Source organism: Taeniopygia guttata, chromosome 26 (genome assembly GCF_048771995.1).
Source record: "Taeniopygia guttata chromosome 26, bTaeGut7.mat, whole genome shotgun sequence".
Classification (NCBI taxonomy): Eukaryota; Metazoa; Chordata; class Aves; order Passeriformes; family Estrildidae; genus Taeniopygia; species Taeniopygia guttata.
Genome location: NC_133051.1, coordinates 1,612,080 through 1,637,043, shown reverse-complemented (window position 1 = coordinate 1,637,043; position 24,964 = coordinate 1,612,080). Strand labels below are relative to the sequence as shown.

Here is a 24,964-nt window from a genome sequence, read left to right as displayed (position 1 = left end):
GGCTGATGGGGGAACCCCTGGGGAAGGAGGTCCTGGAGGATCCTGGGGCAGCTCCAGGATGGTCTGGCGGGGAAAAATCCTGTGTTGGTTCTGGACTGGGGTCTGGAGGAGAGTTCAGGGTGGTCGCTGGAAGATCCTGGGACAGCTCCAGGATGGTCTGAGTGGGGCAAATCCCGTGTTGGTTCTGAACTGGGGTCCGGAGGGTGGTCCTGGGTTCGTCGGGGAGGGGAGTCCTGAAGGATCCCGGGGTGGGTTTCTGGGGCTCCTGGGTTGGTCCTTGAGTGGGCTCCGGGTGGGGAGCGGGTCCGTGGACGTCCGGGGGCTCACTGTGGCCGCTCCCTCCGCGCACGGCCGGGGCGGTGCGGACAGGGGCGGTGCGGTGCGGGAAGGGGCGGTGCGGGAAGGGGCCGGTCGGGGGCAGTGCGGACAGGGGCGGTGCGGTGCGGGAAGGGGCCGGCCGGGGCGGTGCGGTGCGGGCAGGGGCGGTGCGGGAAGGGGCCGGCCGGGGCGGTGCGGTGCGGGCAGGGGCGGTGCGGGAAGGGAAGGGGCCGGCCGGGGCGGTGCGCGATGGGGTCCCGCCGCCCGCGGGCCTGACCCGCCGGCCCGGCATGGCGGGCATCATCAAGAAGCAGATCCTGAAGCACCTCTCCCGGTGAGCCGCCCGCTCCTTTTTCTCCTTCTCCTCCTCATCCTGCTCATTCTCATCCTCCTCCTTCTCCTCCTCCCGGGGGGCTGCGGGGGGCCCGGGCCTGGCGGTTTGGAGGCTGAGGGGCCGCTCGGGCTGTGGGGCCGCCGGGCCGGAGCGGGTGTCCGGGGCTCAGGGGGCGTCCGGGGGTCGGGGATGTCCGAGGCTCAGGGGATGTCCGAGGCTCAGGGGATGTCCGGGGGTCAGGGGGTGTCCGAGGCCCAGGGGATGTCCGGGGGTCAGGGGGTGTCCGGGGGTCAGGGGGTGTCCGGGGGCAGCCGGCTCGGCCTGCCGGAGCGCCGCTCCCCGCGGTCAGATCCCCCCGAGCCCGGCTCTGTGCCGGCCCCGGGAGCTCGGGAGGGGAACACGAGCAGCCCCGGGGTGACTGCTCTGAGGGGTGTCGGCGTTGTACTCCGTTAATTTCCGTGGAGATCACCCCAGCGCTGCCAGGGGTGTTCCGGCGTGAGGCTCTGCCGAAATGCAGCTGCGGCCGCGGCTGCTCGGGGCGGGCCCCGGGCGCAGAGCGGTGCCTCAGTTTCCCCTCACGGCGAGAAAAGAGCTGTGTCTGTGTTGTCCCATGGCTGGGGGCAGAACCTCGCCCTGCATCGCTGCGGGATCAGAAAGGTGCCGTGCCTGTGAGGGTGCAGGTGAGGCTCCAGCACTGCACAGCTCTCTGTGCTTTCTGAGCAGGTCCTGCTGCTGGACACGCTCAGGTGCACAGGGAGGGCCTGAAGTGACCTGTGTGGGCTCAGTGCTGGTGTGGTACACAAATCCCAACCCTCTCAGGTGCATCCTGGCGGTGTCTGGAGCCCCAGACCATCCCCACACAGCTGAGTGGGCAGTGCAGGGTCTGTCTTGGAGTCACCAATTGCTCCATGCTCCGGTTCTCTCAGCACTGTCCCGAAGGAGGAGTGATGGAGCTGCTCTGGGTGCAGGTTTAAATGGATTTCTGACATCCCAAGCTTCCGAGCTTTCTGTCTCATTCACCTCACACAGGTGTGTTGTGGTCAGTGCAAATTCAGCCTCCTGGTACAGAGGCATTGAGGTATTTTATAGCAGGGAGAGCAGTTCTTGATAGAAAGTAAAACAGAGCTGGATCTTATCCTGGGTGCTGTTCCTGTGGGTGCTGTTCTCATGGACAATTCTCTTTCTTTACATAAATACAGTTTTGCTGGTGCTTTTGCTTAATTTTGTATATTGGTCTCTCCTTACCACTGCTACACCATATTCTTACCCAAAGTGCCCCTTTTTTCCCTCTGATTAGGCCAGTTCTTGGTCTTAACCTGTGTATCCTTTGGGCGGTTCCAAGGAGAACAAGGAGTCCCAAAACATTCAGCATCTCTGCCTGTTTTCCTGCTAGCTGGACTTAGTTGTTTGGGTGATTGATCTGATTCTGCTCCTCACTTGAACAAGGACTGTGGGTCTTTGCAGAAATGCAATTTGAACCCAATTTAATGGTGTATAAAAAAAGATAATTTTTTTTTTTTGTTTCAGTTTTGTTTCCTCCAAATACCTCATCTTCACCCTCCCTTTGCGTTTTCTTTCAGCCACGCTTGTTTGCCTGGAAGAATTTTGCTACTGAATCATTAATCTGCCTTTATATTCTGCTCACATTTGCATATGAAACAATTCCTTGTTCTTTTTGTTGTGTCTCCACTTGGAGTCCTTATTGCACGGGGTTGTGTTTTTGTCACTCTTCTGGGTGGAAATATGTGAATGAGGTGTTTCACCTGGCTGTTCCTGTGATCCCACATCACATGAGTGACCCGGTGGCCGTGGTGGTCAGGGCAGGGATCAGTACAGCTGGGCTTTACCCAGTTGTGAAGGTATTTCAGAAGGCTCAGCCTTGTGTTGTGCTTCAGCAGCTTACATTCCTAGAGCAGGAGAACCTAAAAACTTGCGGAGCTTTCGCCATCTGTGCCTTTCACTCCTTTGTCCTATATTTAGCTTGGAAAAGCAAACAGATTAGGTGGTTTCAGTTCTTGCTGCTTCCAGGCAGGCACAGGGCTGCAGTGCTGGGGAGTGTTTGGAGCCCAACATCAGGGACTCCCCAAGAGCTGCCTGAGTATCAGCTGCTGGCTCTGAGCATGGAATTATCCAAGGAAGCACATCTAATGCTTTAAAATAAAATCAGTGAGCTGCCTTTACCTCTTCCTGGCCTTATTTGAAAGGAGCTTCTTCTTCTTGTTGTCTTTTTTTGTCTCAGCCAGTGTTGGCGTAGCCGCAGCAGATCCGTGTTCTCAGGGTGTGACAAAGGCCCTGTTTATCCACAAGCCCAAATGCCTCAACTTTGGGATTTGAGTTCTCAGCACTGCAGTGGGAATGCTTGCCAAAATGGCTTTTATTTCATTTCCTTGGAGAGGTTTATCCCCTGCTGCCTGTTACAGCTGCTTTGTGACGATTTGGGACACGTGTTGAAGCTTGTGGAGTAACAGGCACACCAGACATGGCTTGCAGAGGAAATGCAATGTGCAGTCCTGCTGGGGAGAAATAAAAGCTGGTGTCAGCAGAAGAGCAGCTGGACTGGGGTTTGGGAGCAGGTCTGAACACAGGAGGAGGAGACCACAAATGGACCCCAGAGAACTGCAGCTGAGGAGTAACTTTGGGAACCCCTCAGAGTAGGGTGAAAAGGGAGCAGAGGAGAAATGAGAGAGGAGTTATCAACAGCAGAGGAAAACCTGTGTGGAAAAACAAGGCCTGTTTGCGGCGGGGGGAGTGCCAAGCACGTGTCGCTGGTGCAGGCAGATGTGTAACAGATGTGCAGCACAGAAATGAGTGGATAGTAGATTGTGGATTTGGCAAACTGTCCTCAGCACAGGATGGAACCACCTGTTCAGGTAAGTGAGATAGGATTTGGAAACAAAATTTAAAATACTGTTGGAGAACAGAGCTGGGGAGCAGCATGTGCAGGGTGCAACACTGAGGTGCTTATCAGGGCAGGTCAGGTTCTCAGCCAGGGGAAGCAGCACCGTGTAGCTCCTCATAAATGGTGCTGCACCTCAGTGGAGGAGGAATGGAGAGGCACTCCTCCATTCCAGGGATTAGGCCTTGCATCCCTTTTTCCAGGCAAGGTTGCCTTGACTCCTGCCCTCTCTCATTTGTCACTGATGGGTGAGTGAAGACACCAGGGAGGCTCATGGTGTGGCTGTAGTTTGTTCTAGACCCATTTGGCAGCAGGGACACCTGGGTGTGGCAGTGTGCGCTGAGCTGGGAGCGGGTGGGCTCCTGGGGGCTGTTGTTTCCTAGCTAGGATGTGAACATCTCAGAATCCCTTCCTAGCCCTGAAGATGCCTTTGAAGATGCCTTTGGCATTACCCCTTCCACGCAGTTGTGCTGCTCTGTGCCAACACAAGGAGCTGAGATTTGGCTCCCAGGCCCAGCACTGCGCTGTGTGTGAGCCCTGCCCGTTCTGCAGCTGGTCTTGGGGCTGTCTGGGGCTCCTTGGGGACTGTGACTCCTCCCTGTCCATCCCCACCATCAGAGACCTGCACTCAGGCTGAGGCAGGGCAGAGAAAGGCCTTTACAGCTGTGATCATCCTGCCAGGGGGTGAGAGTGTCCCTGGGGTCAGGATGGCAGAAACTGGATGTGCTATCTCAAGGGGACCCACCCCTCTCCTCAGAAAAGGTGGGCAGATGAGATAGAGCATTTCTTCCCCCAAGGAGACAGAATTTGTTCTGTGCCATTCAGGAATCATTGGAATGGGCTCTGTGGCTTGCACCAGGCAAGTCAGGCCATGTCAGCAGCTCTGCCTTTGCCCAGCATAGGAGTGTGGGGAATTCCCTGAGTGTAAAGGAAGCTTTCCCCCCTCAGCTTAGATTTCTTGCCCAAATGCTGCAGTCTGGGCACTGCTATAAGAGAACAGACCCTGAATTCCTGCTCTGTTTGCCTTTCCCTTGCCCTGAAGTGTTTTGCAGCATCGCTGCGTGCTCCAGCACTGCGCTGCAGCTGTGCCCTTGCTGCAGTCACAGGGTGGCACATGCAGCTCTGAGGGCTGTGGGACACCCTCAGAGCCAGGAAAAGCTACCACCAATAAGAGAGATTTGCTTACTACCAACCCTTCAGGCTTCTCCAAGTTTCCTGACCTTGATTATAAATTACCTGGAAGCAATTTAGTGAGCATGGTGGGTAAGGAGGAAAGCAAAGAAACTGCATTTGGAAATGGCCTGAGGAAGCTACAGAATCTCAAGTGATTTAGGCAGCAAAACCTCTGACCAGCATTGCCATTCTGGCTTTAGCTGCTTGAATATCCTCCTTTGGTAATCAGGGAAATTTCTGTGATGATCTCTAAGATGATCATTTGCCTAAAATAGCTGTTGCAGCAATGGGAAGTACATGAAACCACAGAGCTGCCAGCTGTTAAATGCTGATAGAAACCATTACTTTTCCATCTGCACAGCGTCCTGTTCCTGCGGTTCAGCTCGTGCTCTTCATCCAGGTGATGGTTCCTTTGGTGCCCAGTGCTCAGGGTGGATGCAGCATGGAGCAGTTTGTGGCAGGACTTTATGAGGCAGTTTATCAGGAAGGAGCTCTGCCAGGTCCCAGCAGACAAACAAACTCCTGGTGATGAGCTTATCTCTCTGTGCCCAGCAAAGCATGTAAGGCTGGATGTAAACCCTTTACTCAATGTTTGAATTTGGAAATAATCTTGTTTTCCCAGTACATCTTGATGGCTTCTTTTACTCTTAAAAGTTTTAATATAGCGAAATTATTGATGGCAAGGCAGAACCCCAAGCTATTATGGGTAAAGTAACACACATCTGCCTCTTCTTTGTTCAAGACAGGGTGGGAAAAAGGAGTGGGCCCAGACAGGACCTGGCATTTTCCCTTCACAGAGTCTGAAGTTTTCCCTTGCAAAGTCATGGTGGCTGTGCTGCACTTTGCTGGGAGAACCAGGCGATCAGTTTTATGGAGCTGCTGGGTGCAAAGTGTTTCCAACCACTTCTCCTTGGCTCCAGACACGTGTGTGCCATTTCTGGAATGCTAAAGAGACTCTTGTTGCAGCAGAGGTAAATTACACTTGAGTAGCTCAGGAGGAAAATGTGGCAAGAACTCCTTCACTGCTGCTCTGGGCTTGCAGAGCCCTGCACTGACCCTGTGGAACCTCTCCAAAGTCCTTCAGCCTCACTGATGGAAAGGGGCTCTTCTTTCTTATTTCTCCTGGACTCCCTGAGCCCTTGCTCCCCTGCAGCTGCTCCGTTGAGTCAGAATTAGGAAATAACCTGTTTGTTTCTGCACACTGGAGACGAAAATGATTGCAGGGTGAAGCGGAGCTTTGGACTAGTGCTTGTATTTATTAAGTTTCTTTTTCGTTTTCTTTCATCTGTTATTTGCTTGAGGATTAGATTTGGGAAATTCCCTGGCAAGAGCATTCTGGATTTGTTGAGAGCATGGGGCAGCTGGCATTTAAACTTTACTGAGTGTCCAGGCGAGGAGCTGGAAATAGCAAAGGGAAGGTGGAGTTCAGCCCCTGGCAGAGACCCGGCCTCTTCTCCACTCAGCTGAGTTCCTGGTCTGCTTTCCAGGGCTTGTGAAGCAAGGTGTCTCAGCGTTCAGAATGCTCTAGAGAAATATTTGTTGAGACAAGAAAGTGCCCTTGGTGCCAAGGGAGGCTGCAGCCTTTGGGGAGGAGCGAGCTGGAATTCTGCTCTGTGTCATGGTTCTGTCTGATCTCCTTGGAAATGCTGTTTCTTCTCCCTGCGAGTTTAACTTTGAATTCTTAAGCCTTCCCTTAGCCTCGTTGTGTTGCAGGAGGTAACACAGAGCCAAGACAGCAGATGACTGATCAGGATGTTTTGTGTTTGCCTTCATTCAATGCAGTTGAAGCCTGGAAAAACAGAAAGCTGATAATGGAAAGCCACCAGCAGTGGCACGTGTGTACAGGGGCACCAGATGTGCCTAAATCCGCCCTGATAAGGAGCATGGGATGGACTGGCACCTCCTTAAGTGGAAACTGTTTGCCCTGTAACCCAAGCAGGGTGAATTTCTCAGGTCCATTGTCTACTTGGGAAGGAGTTACTACCTCCCAGGATATCTGGGGTACACAGAACTGTAAACAGGTGATGAAATTATAATAAATGTGCTGCTTTCTGTCTTCTTAACTATTGTGCAGTTTGGTGTTGATGGGATTCCCTTAAACTCTAAATGGCTTTGTGCTAAGAGGGTGTGATACCAACTCCATCTCATGCTGCAATAATTAGTCCCATCCTCTGCTAATTCAGTGAGTTTCTCTTCCTCCTGTGCAAAAGTCTGCAGAGCATCCCTGTGCCCTGTCTCAGACAGGGTGGTCCCTGCTTTTCTTCCTGAAAAAGCTTTTAGTTCTTCCTGTGCATCTTTGAGGCAGCTATTTTTTCCCTTTCTACATAAGTTTTGATCACTTGCCCAGTTTTATTTCCTCCAAAATTATTTTTAAGTTCATCCTCAGTCATGTGTGCTACACTTAAAGCTTCTGCTGCTGCCTTCCTTGAGAGCAGCCCTGATTTGGAAAGTCACTGACCTTTCCTTTTAGCAGCTGTGAACCTTTTGTTCTAGTAAACATGCTATAGGGCTTCTGAGATAAGAGGTTTTAATTTGAGGTGAAATGTCATATCACAGAGATTATTGGATTGCAGAAGATATTCCCAAGGAAGATGGAAATCCCACTAAATGCTCTGTCTGAAACCAGACCAGGCAACACTTGAAAAGACTTTTGGGAAGGAGGAAATCCATGTTGGTCAGAATACAGTTGTTGGGTTTTTTTCCCCCCGTGTCCAGTTCCTGTCATAATTGAATAAATTATATATTTGTATTCCAAATCAAAGCAGAAAAATCCCCATCTCTTCCCTTGCTGTGACCCTTGTGAAGGCAAAAAAGTGGTTCCTGGGCTGGTTTCCCACCGAGCTGATCAGTTCCTCCTTTCTGCCTTACCTGTGTTTGGAGGGACTTCCCCGCTGCTCCCTGAAGCTGTGGCTGGTGTCACAAGCCATGCACTTCTTTCTGCCAAGAGATTCTGCTTGTCATTAAGCAAAATCAAGGTCACTGATGTACAGCTAATTAGTTCTCCCACAAAATAGCCGTAGTGACAAAGGTATTAATAGAAATGCTCGTGTGGATCTGGGGGTGGTGGCTGTGTACAACAGCCAGTGATGGCTGCAGGACTGCAGGGAGGAGGCTGAGGCAGAAACTGAGTATTTGAGAAGAAGTTCCTGATCCATGTGGCAGCAGGGTGATGAGGACAGCGACCTGAGGAGAAGTTTTATGATTTCAGATGTCTTCTGACATTGTCTGTCCATGCATTTGCTCAGTTGGAGACAGTGTGGCGAGACAGCTACAAATGTGAACATAAATTTATTTATGATTCTAGCCTGGCTTTGGGCCAGAGGTCAGATTTACCCAAATTCCTCTTGTAATTGGTGAGTTTGTGGCCTCTGGATATGCAGGCTGAGGAATTGGGCTGTTGTTTTCAGTAGTGACATCAATGTTTTGATATATAGTCAAGCTGATGATTGAGCAAATAGATTTTCAGGGTTGACTTTTGTCAGAGTAATCCCAGCAGGCTCAAAAGGAGTGCTGCCCTGTGAGTTTACTGGCTCAGCTCTGCTGAAAAAAAAAAAAAGAAAAGAAAGTAAAAATGCTCTGGTGTCATTTTTCCCAATAGCCACCATTTTCATTCAGTTTTCCCTAAGCCAGCAGCCCGTTCTGCCAAGGACGTTGCTGTGGGTGAGTGTGAATGGAGAGAAGCTGCCAGCAAACATCTGACACCTTCTGCTCTCGCTGCTTTTCCTCCCCTGGCACTGACCAAAGCAGTTCTTCTCAGGGAACAGCAGAGACCTGGGAGCTCTGTGTTCTCAGGTGAAATGTGGGTGGTGAAGTGCCTCAAGTGTGGAGATTATTCCAGTGGAAGGTCTGGGATTCCTGTACAGGGCAGCAAGGTTTGACAATGGGTAACATACCCTGAGAAATTTGGGCCCTGGTTTAAAATAATCTGTTTACATTTGAGATTTATTTTTTTTCCAGAACCTCCAGCTTCTGTTGGCCCATCATGGGTGGGGTCTGTAAGCTCTGCTTTGGGGTGGAATGGCACATTTTGGTGCATGGAATGCCTCATGAAAGGATTCTTTAATGGAGCCTGGTAGCACTGGAGGTGGGTTTGGTACCTGCTCAGCAGGATCTCTGCAGCCTTTCCCTGGAGATGGTGATAAAGAGTTGCTTGGTTTGGCTGGATCAAGTTTCATACCTCACTCTTAGACTGTGTCCTGTTTCACAGTGTGCTGGTATTTTTGATACACCTACACACTAAAGGAAAGTGATGCCCTGGTTCAGACAGGTTGTGCTTGTGTTGCCTATAATCAAAAGAAAAAAAAAACCAAAAAAACCCTTGTATTAGAATAGTAAAGTAAACAGCAGACCTTTATTTGAAAGCTTCCAGGTGTCCTGGTGGTGCTGGGAGCACCCAGAATTGAATTTCTGCAATTTTATAGTGTTAATTAATTAGGATATCAAACAGGTACATCCTATAGGAGATTCAGTTGCCCCAGTAACCTACCCTTGGGTCAGCCCCTGGGAGCTGGTCCAAGGGCTTCTCTACCCCACTTCTTATTACGCCTTATTGTAGGTCCCCTCCTTGGAATGAGACTAAACAATATTTCAGGAATGTGTTTAGAAGGTCAGCTTATTGTTCTAAAATCTAGGGAAAATGATAGGAAAACTACTGGAGCTACAGCCATTAGCATTAGCAATCTACAAAGCTACAAATACATGAAAAATATATAAAAAGCTTAAGTATCATTCTCCCCCTTTAGAGACTTGACAATGTAGAATTATAGGCAACACTTGTACTTTTCCTCTGCATTAGCAGCTGAAAGCAGCTTCTCCTCTGAGCTCTCTTATCCTGGGATGAGGCTCCCAGCCCCAGGATGATCCTTCAGTGCAGGTGTGAGAAAGCTCAGCCAGTGGGGGCTGATCACTGCCCACGCCAGCTTTTCAGCTTAAGTGCTGGGTATTACCTACCTGTCCGTGTTGTGTTTGGTTTGTTCTTGGCATCCAATCCCAGGCAGACACGGTGACATCAGCTTTCAGCAGATCTGGTTCTCTGACACAGCACGAGGGTGCTCCTGGGTTGCCTCTGCAGGTGTTTGCTGTAATTTTCAGCCGTGTCTGGGTTTGTGGGTGCTCACAGCAGGACTCCAGGCCCAAATCATACAGATTCTCAGTGCCCCCTGCCAGTGGAGCAGCTGTTGGAACACAGCCTGCAATTTTCAGTTTCTGAGAAGCCAGGTTAACCTCAGCCACCTCCTTGGGCATGTTCAAACAGGAACACGGTTAAAGGGAGCGATGAGTTTGAAGGGAATGTGCAGCCAGGCAGGTGGTGTAAACTTGGTGTGAGCTGTCAGCATGTCCCTTGGGCTCAGGGCAGGGAGGGACAGCAGGTACAGAGGCTGTCTGCAGGGGAAGAGCAGCAGTGTGTGTGCTGCTCTCCCCTTCCAGCACTGCTACATCAACAGCACAGGGCTGACACCAACATCCCAACACATCTGCCAGACTTTCTCTTCCAACAAAATGTTTGCTTTGGAAAGGCCCTTTTGCCCCTGGAAGCCCTGGGCTGATGGCTCAGCTGCTGCTCCAGTGCCTCATTCAGGTTTGTGCTGCGCCCCGAGCTCGTACAGCGGCTGCAGCAGCTGCATCCTGGCAGCGTGGCTCTGGTTCCTCCTCTCCTCCTGGAGCTGTGGCTGTGGCAGGAGCCCCTCGGCCTCTCCAGAGCAGTGCCCACACTGTGGGTGCAGGGGCAGAGTGTGACTGGGAGGCTGCTCCTGCTCAGGCTGACAATAGGGGCTTTCATTCCAGCCCGCCTTCTGGGCCCTGTGCAGAATGAGAATTAGCGTTGGCATGGAGGAATGTGAAATCAGCCCTGCATTCAGTGGTGGGAAAGTTGTCTGGCAGGAACTCTTCAAGTTTGAATCTGGTGATGTTGTGGGGGCAGCTCCTGCACAGGAGAGAGGTTTGATGGAGGCAGGAGGGGATATGCTGCTACAGAGGGGTTCTCTGATGTGGAGAAGTGTTGCTAACACTTGTACAGCCTCTGAAACCTGCTGCCCTCTGAACTGACTCTGCTGGTTCCTTAGGAACCACTCTGGTTTTGACGAAGTCAGAGGCTTTTTCACACCAGGATCCTCTGCTCTTGAGCAGTCCTGCTGCTAGTGTTTCATCCATGACACTGGAATCTGGTGCACGTGAGGGATGTGAAGGGCTGCACACAGGGGAGGTGAAACACTGGCAGCCCTGGGGAGGAGGAATTTCAAGCAAGAGAAAACAGAAGAGGGAGCTGGGGCAGTCTCTGGGAGGAGAGGTGCTGTTTGGCCCTGCTGACCAGAGAGCTGCAATGGTGGTGTTAAAAAGAGACAGCCACAAAAGTCATTCATGAATGGTCTTTTGCTTTCCTGGGTGAAAAGAATCTAGAGAATTAAACCTTCCCCTGCTGACACAGCAATTCTGGGGGGAGTAAAACTGCTGAGCTGTTGAAGTTTGGCTTTGGTTTTCTTTGGTTTTATCCTAGGGCAGTTTTGCTGGTTTCCAGGATCCAGAGCTTTAGAAGGAAATTTTTAGTTTCTCAAACCTGAATTTAGTTTAAAACAAAACAAAAAAAAAATATCCTCCAAATGTCAAAGTGTAGAAATGTTTGTTTGTTTGTTTTTGGGGTTGGTTTTTTTTTTTTTTTTCCTGGAGTGATCAACTTGCCTTGGGTTTAAAAATGTCAAGAAGGGTTTAACAAAACAACAAACAAACTCTGGTATTAAAATAGCTCTGAAATGCTCCTGCAGAGTCTCAGCAGCTTTGCTGGGGGCTGTTTGTGAGTTTTCTCTTTCTTCCCTTGTAGGTTTACCAAGAATCTCTCTCCAGACAAAATCAACCTGAGCACGTTGAAAGGTCAGGGGCAGCTGACCAACCTGGAGCTGGATGAGGAGGTGCTGCAGAATGTGCTGGAGCTGCCCACCTGGCTCGCCATCACCCGGGTCTACTGCAACAAGGCCTCCATCAGGGTGAGCAGAGGCAACTTCAGATGGGGGAAGTTATCCATTTACAGGCAGAATCATTGAAATTGTGCATGGTCTTGCACTTTGCACGCTGAACTCTAACAAGTTCTTCCTCTTTCTGCTTTTTAGAGCAAAAAAAAATTGGTTTTTTAGTTGTTATAAGCTGCCAGGTTGTTTAATTGCACATGGTACTAACCACTGTTGCATTACATGTGCTCAAAAGTTTTAAGGACATCAAAGAGACTTTCTATAAAAGAAATATGATTCTACTCTACCAAGTGACAGTGAAAATGAGCTTGTCTTACTCATCTGATGTGCTCTGTTTTTAGAGTCAGATCTGCTCAGTTTAGTAACAAACATTTGTTCCCCCTCCTACAAGAACTGCAGAGGGAACGTTGCTGTATGAAAATAAAATGGAGCTTTTTGGTTTGTGCACAGTCTTCAAAAGAGTTGTGTGACTTCTAATAACAGCAGCAGTTAGTTGTAAACTCTTAAAGGCCAGGAATGTTCCCCACAGCAGAATTTGACCTGAAGAATATCTATTACTCCTGATGATATATGAGATCCAAAAGCTCAGCTGGGTTTGTAGATCTGGTGTCTGGAATGTCTTTTCCCTTGTCTGTGTCTCTGTTTGACCTGGATACAGTCAAACATTGCAGATATTTCTCAGAGAAATGGGGCTCAAAGTTTGGGCTGAGAAGGTTTCCTGCAATTTCTGAAACTTTCCAATGCAAAGATCACTCTGATAACCTCAACTTTATCATTTCAGATCCAGTGGACAAAGCTGAAAACACACCCAATCTGCCTGGTAATGTTGCATCTCTTGTCTTCTTTCCCTCCTTTCTCCATTTTTCCTTTCTTTTTCTTTTCTTCCTTTTCTTCCTCACTCTTTTTAATCTCTTCTTGAGAAAAATTCTGGAGAGGAAAACCATCAAGTGCTCAAATTTTCTTGGGACTTGAATCCTTCAGGCCCTTAGCACATAGGGCCATGAGTACCCTGCTGTGAGTCCCTCATTTCACTGCAGGATGGGGCCAGATGGGCTCTCAGGGAAGTCCAGGGCAACCTTTTGCCCGTTTTTTGTTGGTTGTTTTCTCACTCCTGGGGTTTCAGGTTACCCACTGACACTGATGGTGTGAGAGCTTTAACACATGAGACTCCTGGAGCGTTGAGACTCCAGAGTTGGTTGTCCCTGCCCTGGAATCCCACCCCAGGGCTGGTGGGCTGGGCTTGAGGCTTGGTGTGGTGTTCATGGCTCCCACGTTGTGTCTCTGCAGTACCTGGACAAGGTGGAGGTGGAGATGAGGACGTGTGAGGAGCCTCGGCCGCCCAATGGACAGTCCCCCATCGCTCTTGCTGCCGGACAGAGGTCAGACCCTGAGCCCTGCAGCTTCTCCCTGCCCTCCTGCTGGGGTGTGGGGGCTGCTGTTCACCTTGATTCACCCTTTTCTGGGGTTTAAGTGCCTTTGGTGTTGTTTATAAACATCTCTGTGTGAGCCTTGCCTCTGCCAGCCCTCTTGTCATGACATGGGGGGGATCTTCTCTTTGCAGTGAATATGGCTTTGCTGAGAAGGTTGTGGAGGGGATGTTTATTGTTGTCAATTCCATCACCATCAAGATTCACTCCAAGGCCTTTCACGCTTCTTTTGAGCTGTGGCAGCTCCAGGGCTACAGTGTCAACCCCAACTGGCAGCAGAGTGACCTGCGCCTCACCCGCATCACGGACCCGCAGAGGGGAGAGGTGAGGCCTTGGTCTTCTACTGGGATCACAGAAGAAAAGTGTGATGAATGATTTTTCCTTGTTCCATTTCATGTCTTCTGAGTGTTTTGGTGGTTGAAAATCTCAGCATTTTCCTCGTTTTCTCCTTCTGGGCAGGTTCTGACATTCAAGGAGCTCACCTGGCAGACCCTGCGGATAGAGGCAGATGCCACAGAAAATGGTGATCAGGATCCTATCACCACTCCTCTGAGACTCATCACCAACCAGGGGAGGATCCAGATCTCTCTCAAGAGAAGAGTGAGAGTTTCCTCTATGCTTTGCAGGATGTGGTCTCACTGCCTGGTGCAGAGATGATGCATATTTCTTCCCACAGTCCTCAACAGCCCTTCTCTCCCTTCAGAAATGCTGAGCCCAAACTGATGTATCTCTCCATGTTTTCTGTCAGAGACAGCTGTGTTCTTACCAAATGTCAAAGCAGTTTATTTCTCAGTGGGGGATCTCATGGATGGAGTGAACTTTTCAATCCATTCGAACACCCTAAGGAGAGCTGTCATCTCCTTACTGGGAGCTGAAAGCCTGGCAGCCTGACTTTTAGCTGTCAGTGGAAATGTGATGATAAAAAAAAAAAAATTAAACAGTGAGTAATTTGAGCAATTTGCCTCCTAAAGAAGAGGTGGCTTTGACTGCTATCCATCTGAGAGGAGGTGCTGTGGATATGCATATCTCTCAGAGGAGTTTCACAGCAGCCTCCCTTCTTTCTGCCTCTGTTTTAGTAAGACTCTTTGTCTGTGGAGGCAGTTTTTGAAGTCCCTAACTCCTTCCTTGCTGTTTCAGACCAAAGATTGCAATGTGGTGGCCTCCAAGCTGATGTTTCTGCTGGATGACCTGCTCTGGGTGCTGACAGACTCTCAGCTGAAAGCAATGATGAAATATGCTGAGTCTCTGAGTGAAGCCATGGAGAAATCTGCTCAGCAGAGGAAAAGCTTGGCACCAGAGTCTGTACAGGTGAGTGAGTTTGGATGTTGGTTGCCAGGGAAAAGGGCAGTTTCTGTTTGTGTGGCATCTGGCCCATATTCACAGCATTTTCCTTGGTGGGAACTCAGGGCAGTGTCATGTGGACTGTGGGCTGCTGTAGGGTAATGAGGTGACCAAATGAGTGGGATTCATTGCCAGTAAAATCTGTTTTCCAAGTCAAGGATGAGGGAAGAGGAATATTTCTGCTGGAGTTGGAAACTCCAGGGAGGCAGGGATGCACACGTAGTGCAGTGAGGTTGCACAGAAGGGGTGGGGAATATTTGGCTCTTTTTGCCCAGGAATATTAAAATATCTTCCCAGACAAGTGCATGCAGCTGGCAGAGCCACAGACAAAGGGTTTTGCTCATGGGAGTGCAGGAGAGGATCCAGATCCTGGGAGCCCAAATTCAGTCCTATAAACCAATGCCTTAGAAGCTGGAAGATTTGCATGAGCTGGTTAATTGCATTATAACCTCTGTGTTTTCCCTCTCTCCGAGTTCTCACTGAGCTTGCCCCTCTCCCACAGATCACTCCCCCTGCTCCCAGTGCCCAGCAGTCCTGGGCTCAGCCCTTTGGAGCCAGCCCCAACGCCAGCAGCATCGGGCAGTACTTCGACAAGCACGACATGAAGGAATCCTCCTACCACCTGCTCATCTCCCGCCTGGACCTGCACATCTGTGATGACAGCCACGCCCGGGAGTCAGGTCAGGAGCAAGGAAACAGCAGCAGAGGGAAAAACAACTGCTGAGGCAGTGATTTTCTGGCTGGAAGAGGGTTGGGAAGCACTGGGGTTTTGCAGTTTGGCATTTGAGTTTCCAGACCTGATTCTTACCATATAAACCATTGATTCAGGTGTCCTTCTCCTTGCTCAGGACAAGATTTTGGTGCAGATTCCTAAAGATGGTACCCTAGTCCTGGCTGTGGTGTCAGTTAATCAGTGGGGGCAATCAGAGCAATGTGGTTCTGAATTCTCCTGGATCAGGGCTCAGATTGCAGAGCTGACCATGGTTTTCTCTGCTCTGTTCCTCACAGGTGCTCTGAAGCATGGGATGCTGGGTGGAGCCATCCAGCTGACCTTCAGGAGGATGGCTTTTGATTATTATCCTTTCCACAGGGCAGGTAGGGAGCCTGTGGGCTCACAACCTGAGGAGGGGGGATAAAAAAGGAGTTTAAAGAACTCTTCTATGATTGCAGGCTGGACTAGAAGAAGGAAACCACATTTTTAAAGCCAGGATGTTTGCTTTTCTGCAGGAGATGCCTGCAAGCATTGGGTGAGGTACAGTGAAGCAATGGAGACTCGAGGACAGTGGGCAAAGAAGTTGGTCAGTGAATTTCAAAGCAAGATGGAGAAGCTTTATGAGGAAACAGACCCTGTGTTTGCCAGGACTCCACTTTCTCCTTTCAAAAGGAAACCAGGTAAGGGTGTTTGATAAAACCAGTGAAGCAGGAGGTGGTACCAATTATGCTTCATCCAGCAAAAGCTTTAGTTGCCTGTTCCCAGCTAAGCAGGCTGATTTGTTGGTGCAGGAATGGGTAGCACTCTAAAAATCATAAATATAATGGCAAAGGAAAGTGGCTGGGAGAGCACTGCAGCAAGGATGGACAGGCTGCAGTGGATTATTGTTGGGTTTCTCCGTAAGATACAAGGATGAAATTACATACTTAAGACCTGGCTTAGGAATGTGTTCTCTTGCCACAGAACAGACTCACCTTTCACAGTGTTCTTCCTTCAAAAGTCCTGAGTGTTTCTCCTGCCCAGCTGTGTTCATCCATTTCTAATTCTGGGGCTGTTAGTTCTGCTCAGTAAGCACAGAGGTGTTGGTACTGATGGTGCAAAGAAGGTGACTAAAACCCTGTCTGTCCCCACAGAGCCTCCCCAGAGCCCCCAGAAGAGCCCCCCAGAGAAGGGCCGGGCTCCCCCCACGAGCCTCCCGCGGCTGCGGCACCCGCCCTGGCACCGGCTGCGCTCCAGCTGCGTGGTGGTGCGGGTGGATGACCTGGATGTGCACCAGGTAGGCACCTCAGCACTGTCTGCAGGTGGCAGTGGCACTTCTGAAAAGGAAATTATATGCTTCAATATATGATTAAAAGAATCATGCAAATCCTGTGACAGCTGAAACGCTGCCCGGAGAACCTAAATGCTGTAATGATGTTGTCTGTAGAATTTTAAACCCCAGAGGGAACTGCATAACCATGGGTTTCTGCCCTCAGTTCCTATCTGAGCTTACACCAAGCATTAGGCAGGCCCAGTGTAAAACATTTCATGCCTTTGAGAAGTCAGTGAGGACATGGATTTTTGACAGAGGAGGCATAAGTCTCACCTTAGGCTTTCTGCCCTGGTTCAGGCCCTGTACCCATGTACCCTGTACCCATCAAGAGCTGGTTTTGCTCTCTGCAGCAGCAGATACTATGATGGACTTGTCAACGTGCTGCTGATCTTGCAGACAGCTGTAACAGATTTCTGTTTTCTTTGCTCATGTCACCTAATTCTGTTTGTCACAGCTCTTACTAGCAGTGACAGGAGACACAAAGAACTAAATTGCCTCAAAGGAGGGGAGTTGGCAATATCAGCAGGTAGAAGAAAATTATGTTTTTGCTTGAGAGCAGTGTATGTTTGATGTGTAAATGAGGCAGATTGAATACAGGCAACTGTGGGGTCACTGGGGCACTTGGGTTTGCCAAGTCTGAGTTCTGCACCACTGCATTTTTGTTCTGTTTTCAGGTCTCTACAGCTGGGCAGCAAAGTAAGAAACCCTCCACCTTGCTTTCCTGTAGTAGAAAAATCTTCAAACTCCCTGACCAGGTCTCTGCAATCCATATTGAATTCACAGAATATTACTTCCCAGACAATCAGAACTTTCCAGGTAATACATCAAGGTTAGCACCTTCTTTCACATGTTTCTTAAAGAGTCATCAATGGTCTAGATGTGTTAACCCTGTTAGATATTCTCTGACAATTGTTGTTTAGTTTTCTGATGTTTGCATAATCTGTTTCCTTCTAGTTCCATGCCCAAACCTGTACATGCAGCTGAACGGCCTGATGCTCACCTTGGACACACCAAGTGTGCTCTGGATAAACCTCTTCTGCCTGGATCTGTGTCGCAGCCTGGAGCAGTTCAAAGCCATCTACAAGCTGGAGGACTCAGGCAGGCGGGATGAGCACGTGGATGTGCGGCTGGATGGCTTCAGGCTGAAGGTACCTTTCTTTTCCTTCCTTTCCCAGTCTTCAGTGTTCTCTCTGAGAAAGGAACATGAGACCAGAGTGCACAACGAGGAGACAAACCTGCTGCTTTCCTCTGATTTTGCTCTGTCTGCTACTTGTGTTGGTTTTGTTTGGTCTGTGGGCAGTAAAGCTGATGCAGAATAAACCTCTGCTACTCCTTTCTCACCTTTCTTCCCCCTGCAGCTCAGCATCCCCGTGGATAAGAAAGTCACGGACCACCGGGACCGGCCGCGGGCCCTGTGTGTTTGCATGTCCGAGGTGACAGCCACCAACACCCGCCACGCTCCCTCCTGCAGCTGCCAGGACCTGCAGAGCCTCTTCCGTAAATTCGCGGGGTCGGAGTTCTTCCACTCCAGCTACGCCGAGTTCCCCCGGGCGCGGGACAGATTCGGGCTCCTGCACACCCTGTTCCTGCGCCACGCCTACCAGGTGGATGACAGGCCCCAGAAGCACCCAGGCTTTCCCCAGCTGCCTCACAAAACCTCTGCCTCTGAGGATCTGTGGTCTGTGAATTTCAGTGAGCTCTCCCTGGGCTTTGAGGGGGCCGAAAGCTCCAAGGGCAGAGCCCTGAGCTTTATTGACCCTTTTCCCCTTTCCGTATGGGCCTGCCTGCCCAAGAGGTGGGGGCAAGCTCAGATATCTAAAAGACAGGAATTGGCCACCTCTGAGGTGAAAATCAAGCCTTCTGCCAGCTTTAGCAACCACTCCAAGAACGAGAACCTCTCCAGAGAACACGGTGTTTGTCAAAGATCAAAGACTGACCAGGATCTGAAGAATATCTATAAGGCTCCAGACACGATGGATGTCTTGGGAGAATCTGACTCTGAAGTTGATGATGGAGTAGACAGTAAAGAGCTGGAAGCCTCTGCTGATATCCATGTGCTCATGTCCTCCTCTGTCCATGTCAAAGTTCGGCTCAACCATTACCAGTACTTGGTGCTGCTCAGGATGAAGGAAGTTCTGCAAACACTACAGGAGCAGCTGGCTCAGGATACCCAGGAAATGACTGGGTCTCCTTTAGATCCCATGTCTGCTTGTGTGGGAGTTATGTTCCACAGTGCTGAGGTGGCCCTGCTCATGACCCCTGCTCCAGGGTCTGTGGTGGAACCCCGGTCCCCAGACTCGGACACAACCAGCCTGATTGAGTCCGAGCTCTCGCCCTCAGACAGCAAGGAGGGGCTGGCAGCTGAAGAGAAGGAGCTGAAATCAGAGAGCAGTTCGGAGAAGGGCTTAGGCAGCACCTCGGAGCTCCCAGAGGACAGTGGGATCCAGGACACTGGTGCCAGTGTCCAGCTGGAGAGGCTCTCGAGGTCCGCGAGCGACGGAGCCCTGACTGCAGCTCCCCGCGGTAAGGGTGCAGAGGAGAAAGGCTTGATAGAGGAAGCACACGAAGCTGTGGAAGCCCTGGTTGCAGAAAGACCAGCAGAGACCAGCAGCCACCCTCAGAGCCCCCCTGCTCTCCCTTCCAGCCCAGCCTCGGACACGCAGCCCTCGGGCAGAGGAGGCGTCGCCCTCAATGGCCAGGCAGAGCTCATCCCGCTGCGGAACATCGAGGTGGAGCTCTCCAGTGCACTGCACATCACCAAGGATGCCACCAAGGAAGCTCTGCACGCCACCATGGACCTCACCAAGGAGGCCATGTCCCTCACCAAGGACGCCCTGAGCCTGAGCAGGGACAAGATGACCTCCACCATGCAGAGGATGCTGTCCCTGCCCCCGGCCAGGTGAGCAGCCCAGGCTCCTGATCTGCAGGAGGGCGAGACAGAGCTGCTTCCTTTCTGTCCATTGTGTCTGGATTGGAGATGGGTTAAGTGTTCATCTCTTGGGGCTGTTCTCGGGATGCTGAAGTCTGACTTCCAAGTGGTCAGAGACCAGCCCAGCACTCAGTTAATCTGCAGGCTCAGCTGCCTGCCTTTACCACTGGTTTTTGTTGGGTTTTTCTGTAGGGATTCTGTGCCCAAAGCAGAGGAGGGAGCAGTGACCCCGGGTGGGGCGGGCAGCGGCCGGATGCGTTTCTTCTCCATGAAGAGGACCTCATCCCAGCATTCCTTTGACACCACATCCGTGGATGGGAGTGGCCCCGAGGACGGGCTGTCCGTGGACAGTGATGGCAGTGATGGCTTCGTGATGCTCACAGACTCTGGTAAAGCCCTTGGGTTTTTCTGTCCCCACCCTCATCTCTCAGGGTGATGCTTTGTGCCACAGGCAGCTCATCCTGTGTTCCAATGGCATCACTTTTGCTGCTCCTTGTTTTTGAAGGTCTTAAGGAGCTGCCTCACAGTGGCTCTGTCTGCTTTTGTAGGTGCCTTTTCTTTGAAATGAGGAGGGTAAATCAGTGTGGGGTGACCCTGCACGTCCCAGTGGTGTTCTGAGGGCTGTAGGGGCTGTGACATGCTGGTGGTGGGTGGTACAGAGCATTTAGGAAGCACTGGTTGGATACTGGGTCCTCTGGACATCTTTCGCTTCAACCCTGTGTTGCTTAAGCTCATCTGAGAAGCTGGAGAGAGATGGATCTCCAGAGGATGGTATTTCCAGAGAGGCCAGACATTCAGGCAGATGCTGATCTCAGAAAAAGAAATGGAATTGAGTTGTTGTTACTTCCATTTCAGAACCCAGCCTGGACCCTCTTCCTTCAGGGCAGCTCCCCCATGCCCACAATGACACGGGCAGCAGAAGCAGCCTGGTGGCAGAGGACGAGGGTGGAGTGTCCCCTGAGGTGAACAGCTCCACGTCCCAGAGTGAAGACCCCAGTCTGCAGCTGGTCAGTGCCTGGCACTGGGATTCTCTCCCTGTGGGGCTCTGGAAATGTTTGCTGTAACCAATGAGCTCTTGGTGGCTGTTTTAGGTGTCTGTCCTCGTGCTGAAGATGAATGATGTGAACTGTGCAATAGAGGTACAAGGAGATGATTTGTCTGTGGCTTTACAAGTGATGAACGTGGTTCCAGAGCAGCTGAACAACGTTGGCATGTGGCAGTTCCTGCGTGGCTACGTGGGTAAGATGCTGCTCTGGGACTCAGCTGCATTATTAGAACTGGCTTTTATACCAGCCCTCCCTCAGGGAATATTCCATTAGCTGGGGCCTCAGTGTTTGGGGTGGTTAGGATTGAGCACAGCTCATGTGTGAGGGTTCAGATCTGGCATTTGAAAGATGTTTTCCAAGTGCCTACACAGTCAGGCTCTGTGGTGCATAGTAATCATTGATTGGGATTTTTTAAATTGCTGAGGATGCATGAAATGAATTAAAAGAGTGAATAAAGTTGTCTAGGGAAACCATGAAATTATTCCTGATCTGAGAAAAATGTTTTTGGGTCTACAGTACTTCCCCTAAATTTGAATTTAAAAAAACCAAGCCAAACCTTAAAACAATCAACTATCCCTCAAACACCCAAAAAATGTAACCCTAAACAAAACCAAAAGCAGCTCCAAACCTGAAGTGGAAGTGTGAGCAGTTCCCAGGCTGTTGATCCTGCCTTTCCCAGTTCTGCCAGTGGCCACAGTGGAGCAAAGGGATGAGGAAAAGCTGGTCAGCTCTGGAGAGTGAGCCAGGGCAGTGGGGCAGCTGTGGAGGCAGAGCTGGGACACTGGAGGGCAGCTGGGACAGTTCTGGGGGTGCAGAGTTTGGGCAGCTCTGGAGAACGAGTGGGGCACTGGGACAGGTCCTGCACATGCGAAACAGGGGCCAAAGTGTGTGAGAGAGGAATGTGCCTGGCACCTCACATGGTGCAGCTCCAGTGCCAGTTCAGTGATGTGGGCTTTTAGTCCTTGGAAATGGGGATTTCTCTGAAGTGAGGGATGATGTCAGACCAAGGTCACTTTTGGACAGAAACGGGCTGTCCGTGGTGCCCGTTCTGAGCTGATAACCGATCCCTGGCCCCGTTGTGCAGCGAGATCTCTCTGCCCCAGCTCTAGGAGAGCCAGGTGTGGAGAGGGCTGCGAGCCCCGAGCCCAGGCAGCCCCAGCCCGAGGTGTGCCTGCGCCTGGAGTCGGGCCCGAGCGCCGCCGCTCACTCGCCGCTGGCCGAGCGCAATGGCTTCCTGCAGGTGCTGCTCCACAGCCGCTCCACCGAGCTCTGCACCTCCTGCCTCACCAGCCTGGCACCCTTCCTGGAGGATGAAATCATCCCAGAGGTCATCCCCATGGAGATCGAGGTGGTGGATACCAAAATCACGTTGAAGGTGAGAGATTCCCCCCAGGGCAGAGCTCAGTGCAGGATTGCACTTGGGAAGGGACGCTGTGGGAACGCTGGGGGCCTCTGTAGAGCTTCTCTTCTCCTGAGGCTGTTTGGTTTTGCTTCTAAAAGCTGCCCTAGGGATGAATAAGGGACACAAAGAAGTGTGTACCTGTACACCCTGTACATAAAGCTGGGCCTTTCCCTAGGGTGGACTCACCCCCGTGAGTCTGGCAGTGCTCCTGAGGAGGCTGCAGGCAAGGGAAGTCCTTTCAAGAACTGTCACAGCTGCTCATCCCTTCTCTGCTTCATGTTCCTCCAGGATGACAGCCCCCCAGTGTACCCCACCTCCCCTGGCCCTGTCCCCATCACCTTGGCAATGGAGCACGTCGTGGTGAGGCGCAGGGATGACGGTGTCTTCTATCTCACAGGTGAGTGACATCCTGGTTTTATTGTCCCTCTGCACCCCCAGGCTGTGCTGGGGGAGACTGGGATGTGATGGTTGCTGAGGTGGGAGCAGTCCCTGTGTGTGTTTCCTGCTGTGGGAGCAGTCCCTGCCTCTATTCCCTGCTGTGAGAATTTGTGTCTGGTGTTTCCTTAAGCACGCACAGACAAGATCCATTATTACCTTTTAGTTCCTCCATTTTAAAAGGGGAAAGAGAATTTTATTTCCCTGTGTAACAAGAGGGTGGGGGGGGGGGCAAAAAAGAAGGAAAGAAATTAATTATTTTTTTTATTCTGAGAGCCCTGTTGTGTGAATGTCCACACCTGAGTGGGTTCTGTTGCTTTCCAGCTTCCCAGGGGAAGGACTCAGTGAAACAGGAAAAACCTGTGTCAGTCCCTGAGGAGCAGAAGGCCCCATCAGAGTGTGTCTCACCAGCCCCAGCAGCAGGAGCACGTGGGCTGCAGGTGAGTCACTGCTGCCTGGACAACAGAGCTGGAAATTCTCTTCTGCCTTCATGTGTTTGCAGTCCTGGGCAGGTGTGGTGAGCTGCAGGAAGGGAGTGCCCCGAGGAGCAGCCTGTGCCTCCTCCCATGAGTGTTTGAGGAGTGAGGGCACCTTGCCCAGCATGAACTCACTTGTTCCCTTTCAGAATCTGCTTGGGGATTGTTTTCTGATTGGCTCCATCCCTGTGTCCAGTTCTTTGTTAGAAAAACAGGAATCAAGAGGTTCTCAAAAAGAGAAGTTCTGTCAGTGTGGTTGTGTCTCACTGTGTAATTCATCTCAAAAGCTCCTGCTTTGGTTTTCCTTGGAGCAGCCCACTGTGTACCTTGAAGACTCCTGCCTTGTTCTCTGCTTGTCTCTTGTAGCTCAAGCAAGTGCCAGAGTTGCAGAGGGAGCTCCAGACCATGAAACTGGCCCTGGCAGAAGCCAACATGGACAAGGCTCGCCTTCTGCAGGAGATCAGGAAGTACGACCCCCTGTTCCAGCTCTGACACTGCTGGGGACAGGGAACAGCACCAGCAGGGCAGGTTTGGTCATTTCACTGCCAAACAGGTCCAACCCCAGGACTGAAACCAGCTGTGACTGCAGAGACTGGGCAGAGGGAGGGAAGGCCTGGCTGAGACTATGAGAGGAATGAGGAGGAGTTTGCTCTGTTCTGGCCTGGGAGTGCTGCACTGAGCCAGGGCACGGTCAGCCCACGAGCACCAGCTCAGGTGCAGGGGGGACACCCATGTCTCCTCATCTGTGGGTGCTTTCAGCCTCCAGCTTCTGTGATGACATCTGGAGATGGTCCATGCTGGGGTTTCTGCTTCTTTCACCTTTCCTTGTTGTGTTCTTGCCCAGCTGTGCTCGCCAGGGGCCACGGCAGGAGCAGGGTGGTCACTTCAGCCCCTGGGCAGTGACAGGACAGGGTGGCAGGAAGGTCAGGGCTCTGCTGGGAGAGCAGGGCTGCTGTCACTGCAGACAGGGATGGGACTCCCACTGGGGAGCGAGGGCACACAGCTCACTATTCCCACAAGAACAGGGTCAAGATAGCACAGAAATTCCTTCAGATTCCCTTTCCCACCAGTAATTCCTTGTGTAGAGATGGATGTAGTGTATGGGACTTAGTCCAGTTAATTCCCACTTAATCCCACAATGTATTGGGGCAGGAATTAATTCCTTACAAGGCACTGTTTAAACTTTACTATCAAAGAATGGGGTGAGGGAAGTTGGTTCAGTCTCAGAAGGAGACGACCTGGGTGTTTTTTGGGTTGCACCTTTTCCTCAGAACTTTGTGTGCCCAAATTCCCCAGTGGGGAGGAGGAGGAGCAGCCGTGGCTCTGAGGAAGGAGCTGTGGGGATTTCAGCTGGAATCTTTCAGCAGGGCTGAGGGGCTGCCTGGGATGGGACCCCAGAACCACGTGCCAGCCCTGATGCCAAAAGGAAAACACTGGAACACCCCTGTGTGGAGCAGCTCCCTGTGAGCACTGCTGGGAACTGCCCAGAGCCCAGAGCAGCAGCTGGACTTTGTTTCACCAAACCTTTGTGCTGCTCCCTCTGCCTGTGGGCAGCAAGAGCTCTGAGAACTGCCTGCCTGAGGTGGAATGCCACGGTATTCCTGCTTTTTCTTCATTAATTGCTTGGAAATGGGAGGTTTCTCTCTTCTGCTTTTTCAAATTTTCATGACATTTTGTGTGAGTATGGGAAGGGTATGCCAAGGGTTTGCCCAAGCTGCAGGGTCCCACAGCTCCTCCCACGTGTGCAGGCTGAGCAGAGCTGGGGCCAGGTTGTTTACAGCGAATTCCTTGCTCCAGCTGCTTCAGTCAGTGGGTTTTGTTGAAGAATTCAAATATTTCCTTTGCTTTGAAGGCCCAGTAAAAAGGAGTGTAACCCAAAACCCACACGTGTGGGAGGACAAAACCTCCTGGGTCCCCACAGGTTGTAAATATCAAAGTTTACTTTGTGGAGCCTCTTATTTAAGGATTCTTCCTCTGTTCCAGTGAGAGAGCACATGGCCTCAGCACCTCTCACAGGGTCAGGAGCAGCTCCCAGGGCCCCTGGAAGGGGACAGGGGCAATGTGCAAGTCTGAACTTGAATTTGAATTTTAGGCAGTATTGCAACTTTGCTGCAGTTTGTTTCCACTGATGCAGTTATTGGTTCTATGAACCACGAGCAGAATTAAACTCATTAACCTCCTTCCAGGCTCTGGCCTCTTTTCCT

At 51.1% G+C, this 24,964-nt stretch overlaps 1 protein-coding gene across 2 annotated transcripts; it reads left to right on the top strand.

Annotated features, from left to right (window-relative positions):
* Window positions 1-506: 506 nt before the first annotated feature.
* BLTP3A (bridge-like lipid transfer protein family member 3A) lies at window positions 507-24,940 on the top strand. Of its 2 annotated transcripts, none has more exons than XM_030292158.4 (21): window positions 507-652; window positions 11,536-11,698; window positions 12,462-12,500; window positions 12,968-13,059; window positions 13,242-13,431; window positions 13,567-13,707; window positions 14,245-14,415; window positions 14,951-15,128; window positions 15,457-15,543; window positions 15,676-15,840; window positions 16,294-16,436; window positions 17,147-17,288; window positions 17,427-17,620; window positions 17,831-19,371; window positions 19,594-19,790; window positions 20,257-20,408; window positions 20,493-20,640; window positions 21,551-21,822; window positions 22,138-22,246; window positions 22,609-22,724; window positions 23,127-24,940. In XM_030292158.4, the coding sequence occupies exons 1-21, from the start codon at window positions 609-611 to the stop codon at window positions 23,250-23,252; spliced, it is 4,410 nt and encodes a 1,469-aa protein (XP_030148018.4). In that variant the 5' UTR covers window positions 507-608; the 3' UTR covers window positions 23,253-24,940. The 2 variants fall into 2 exon arrangements, with proteins under 2 accessions (XP_030148018.4, XP_030148019.4); XM_030292159.4 differs by lacking the exon at window positions 507-652 and adding an exon at window positions 3,120-3,522.
* Window positions 24,941-24,964: the final 24 nt, after the last annotated feature.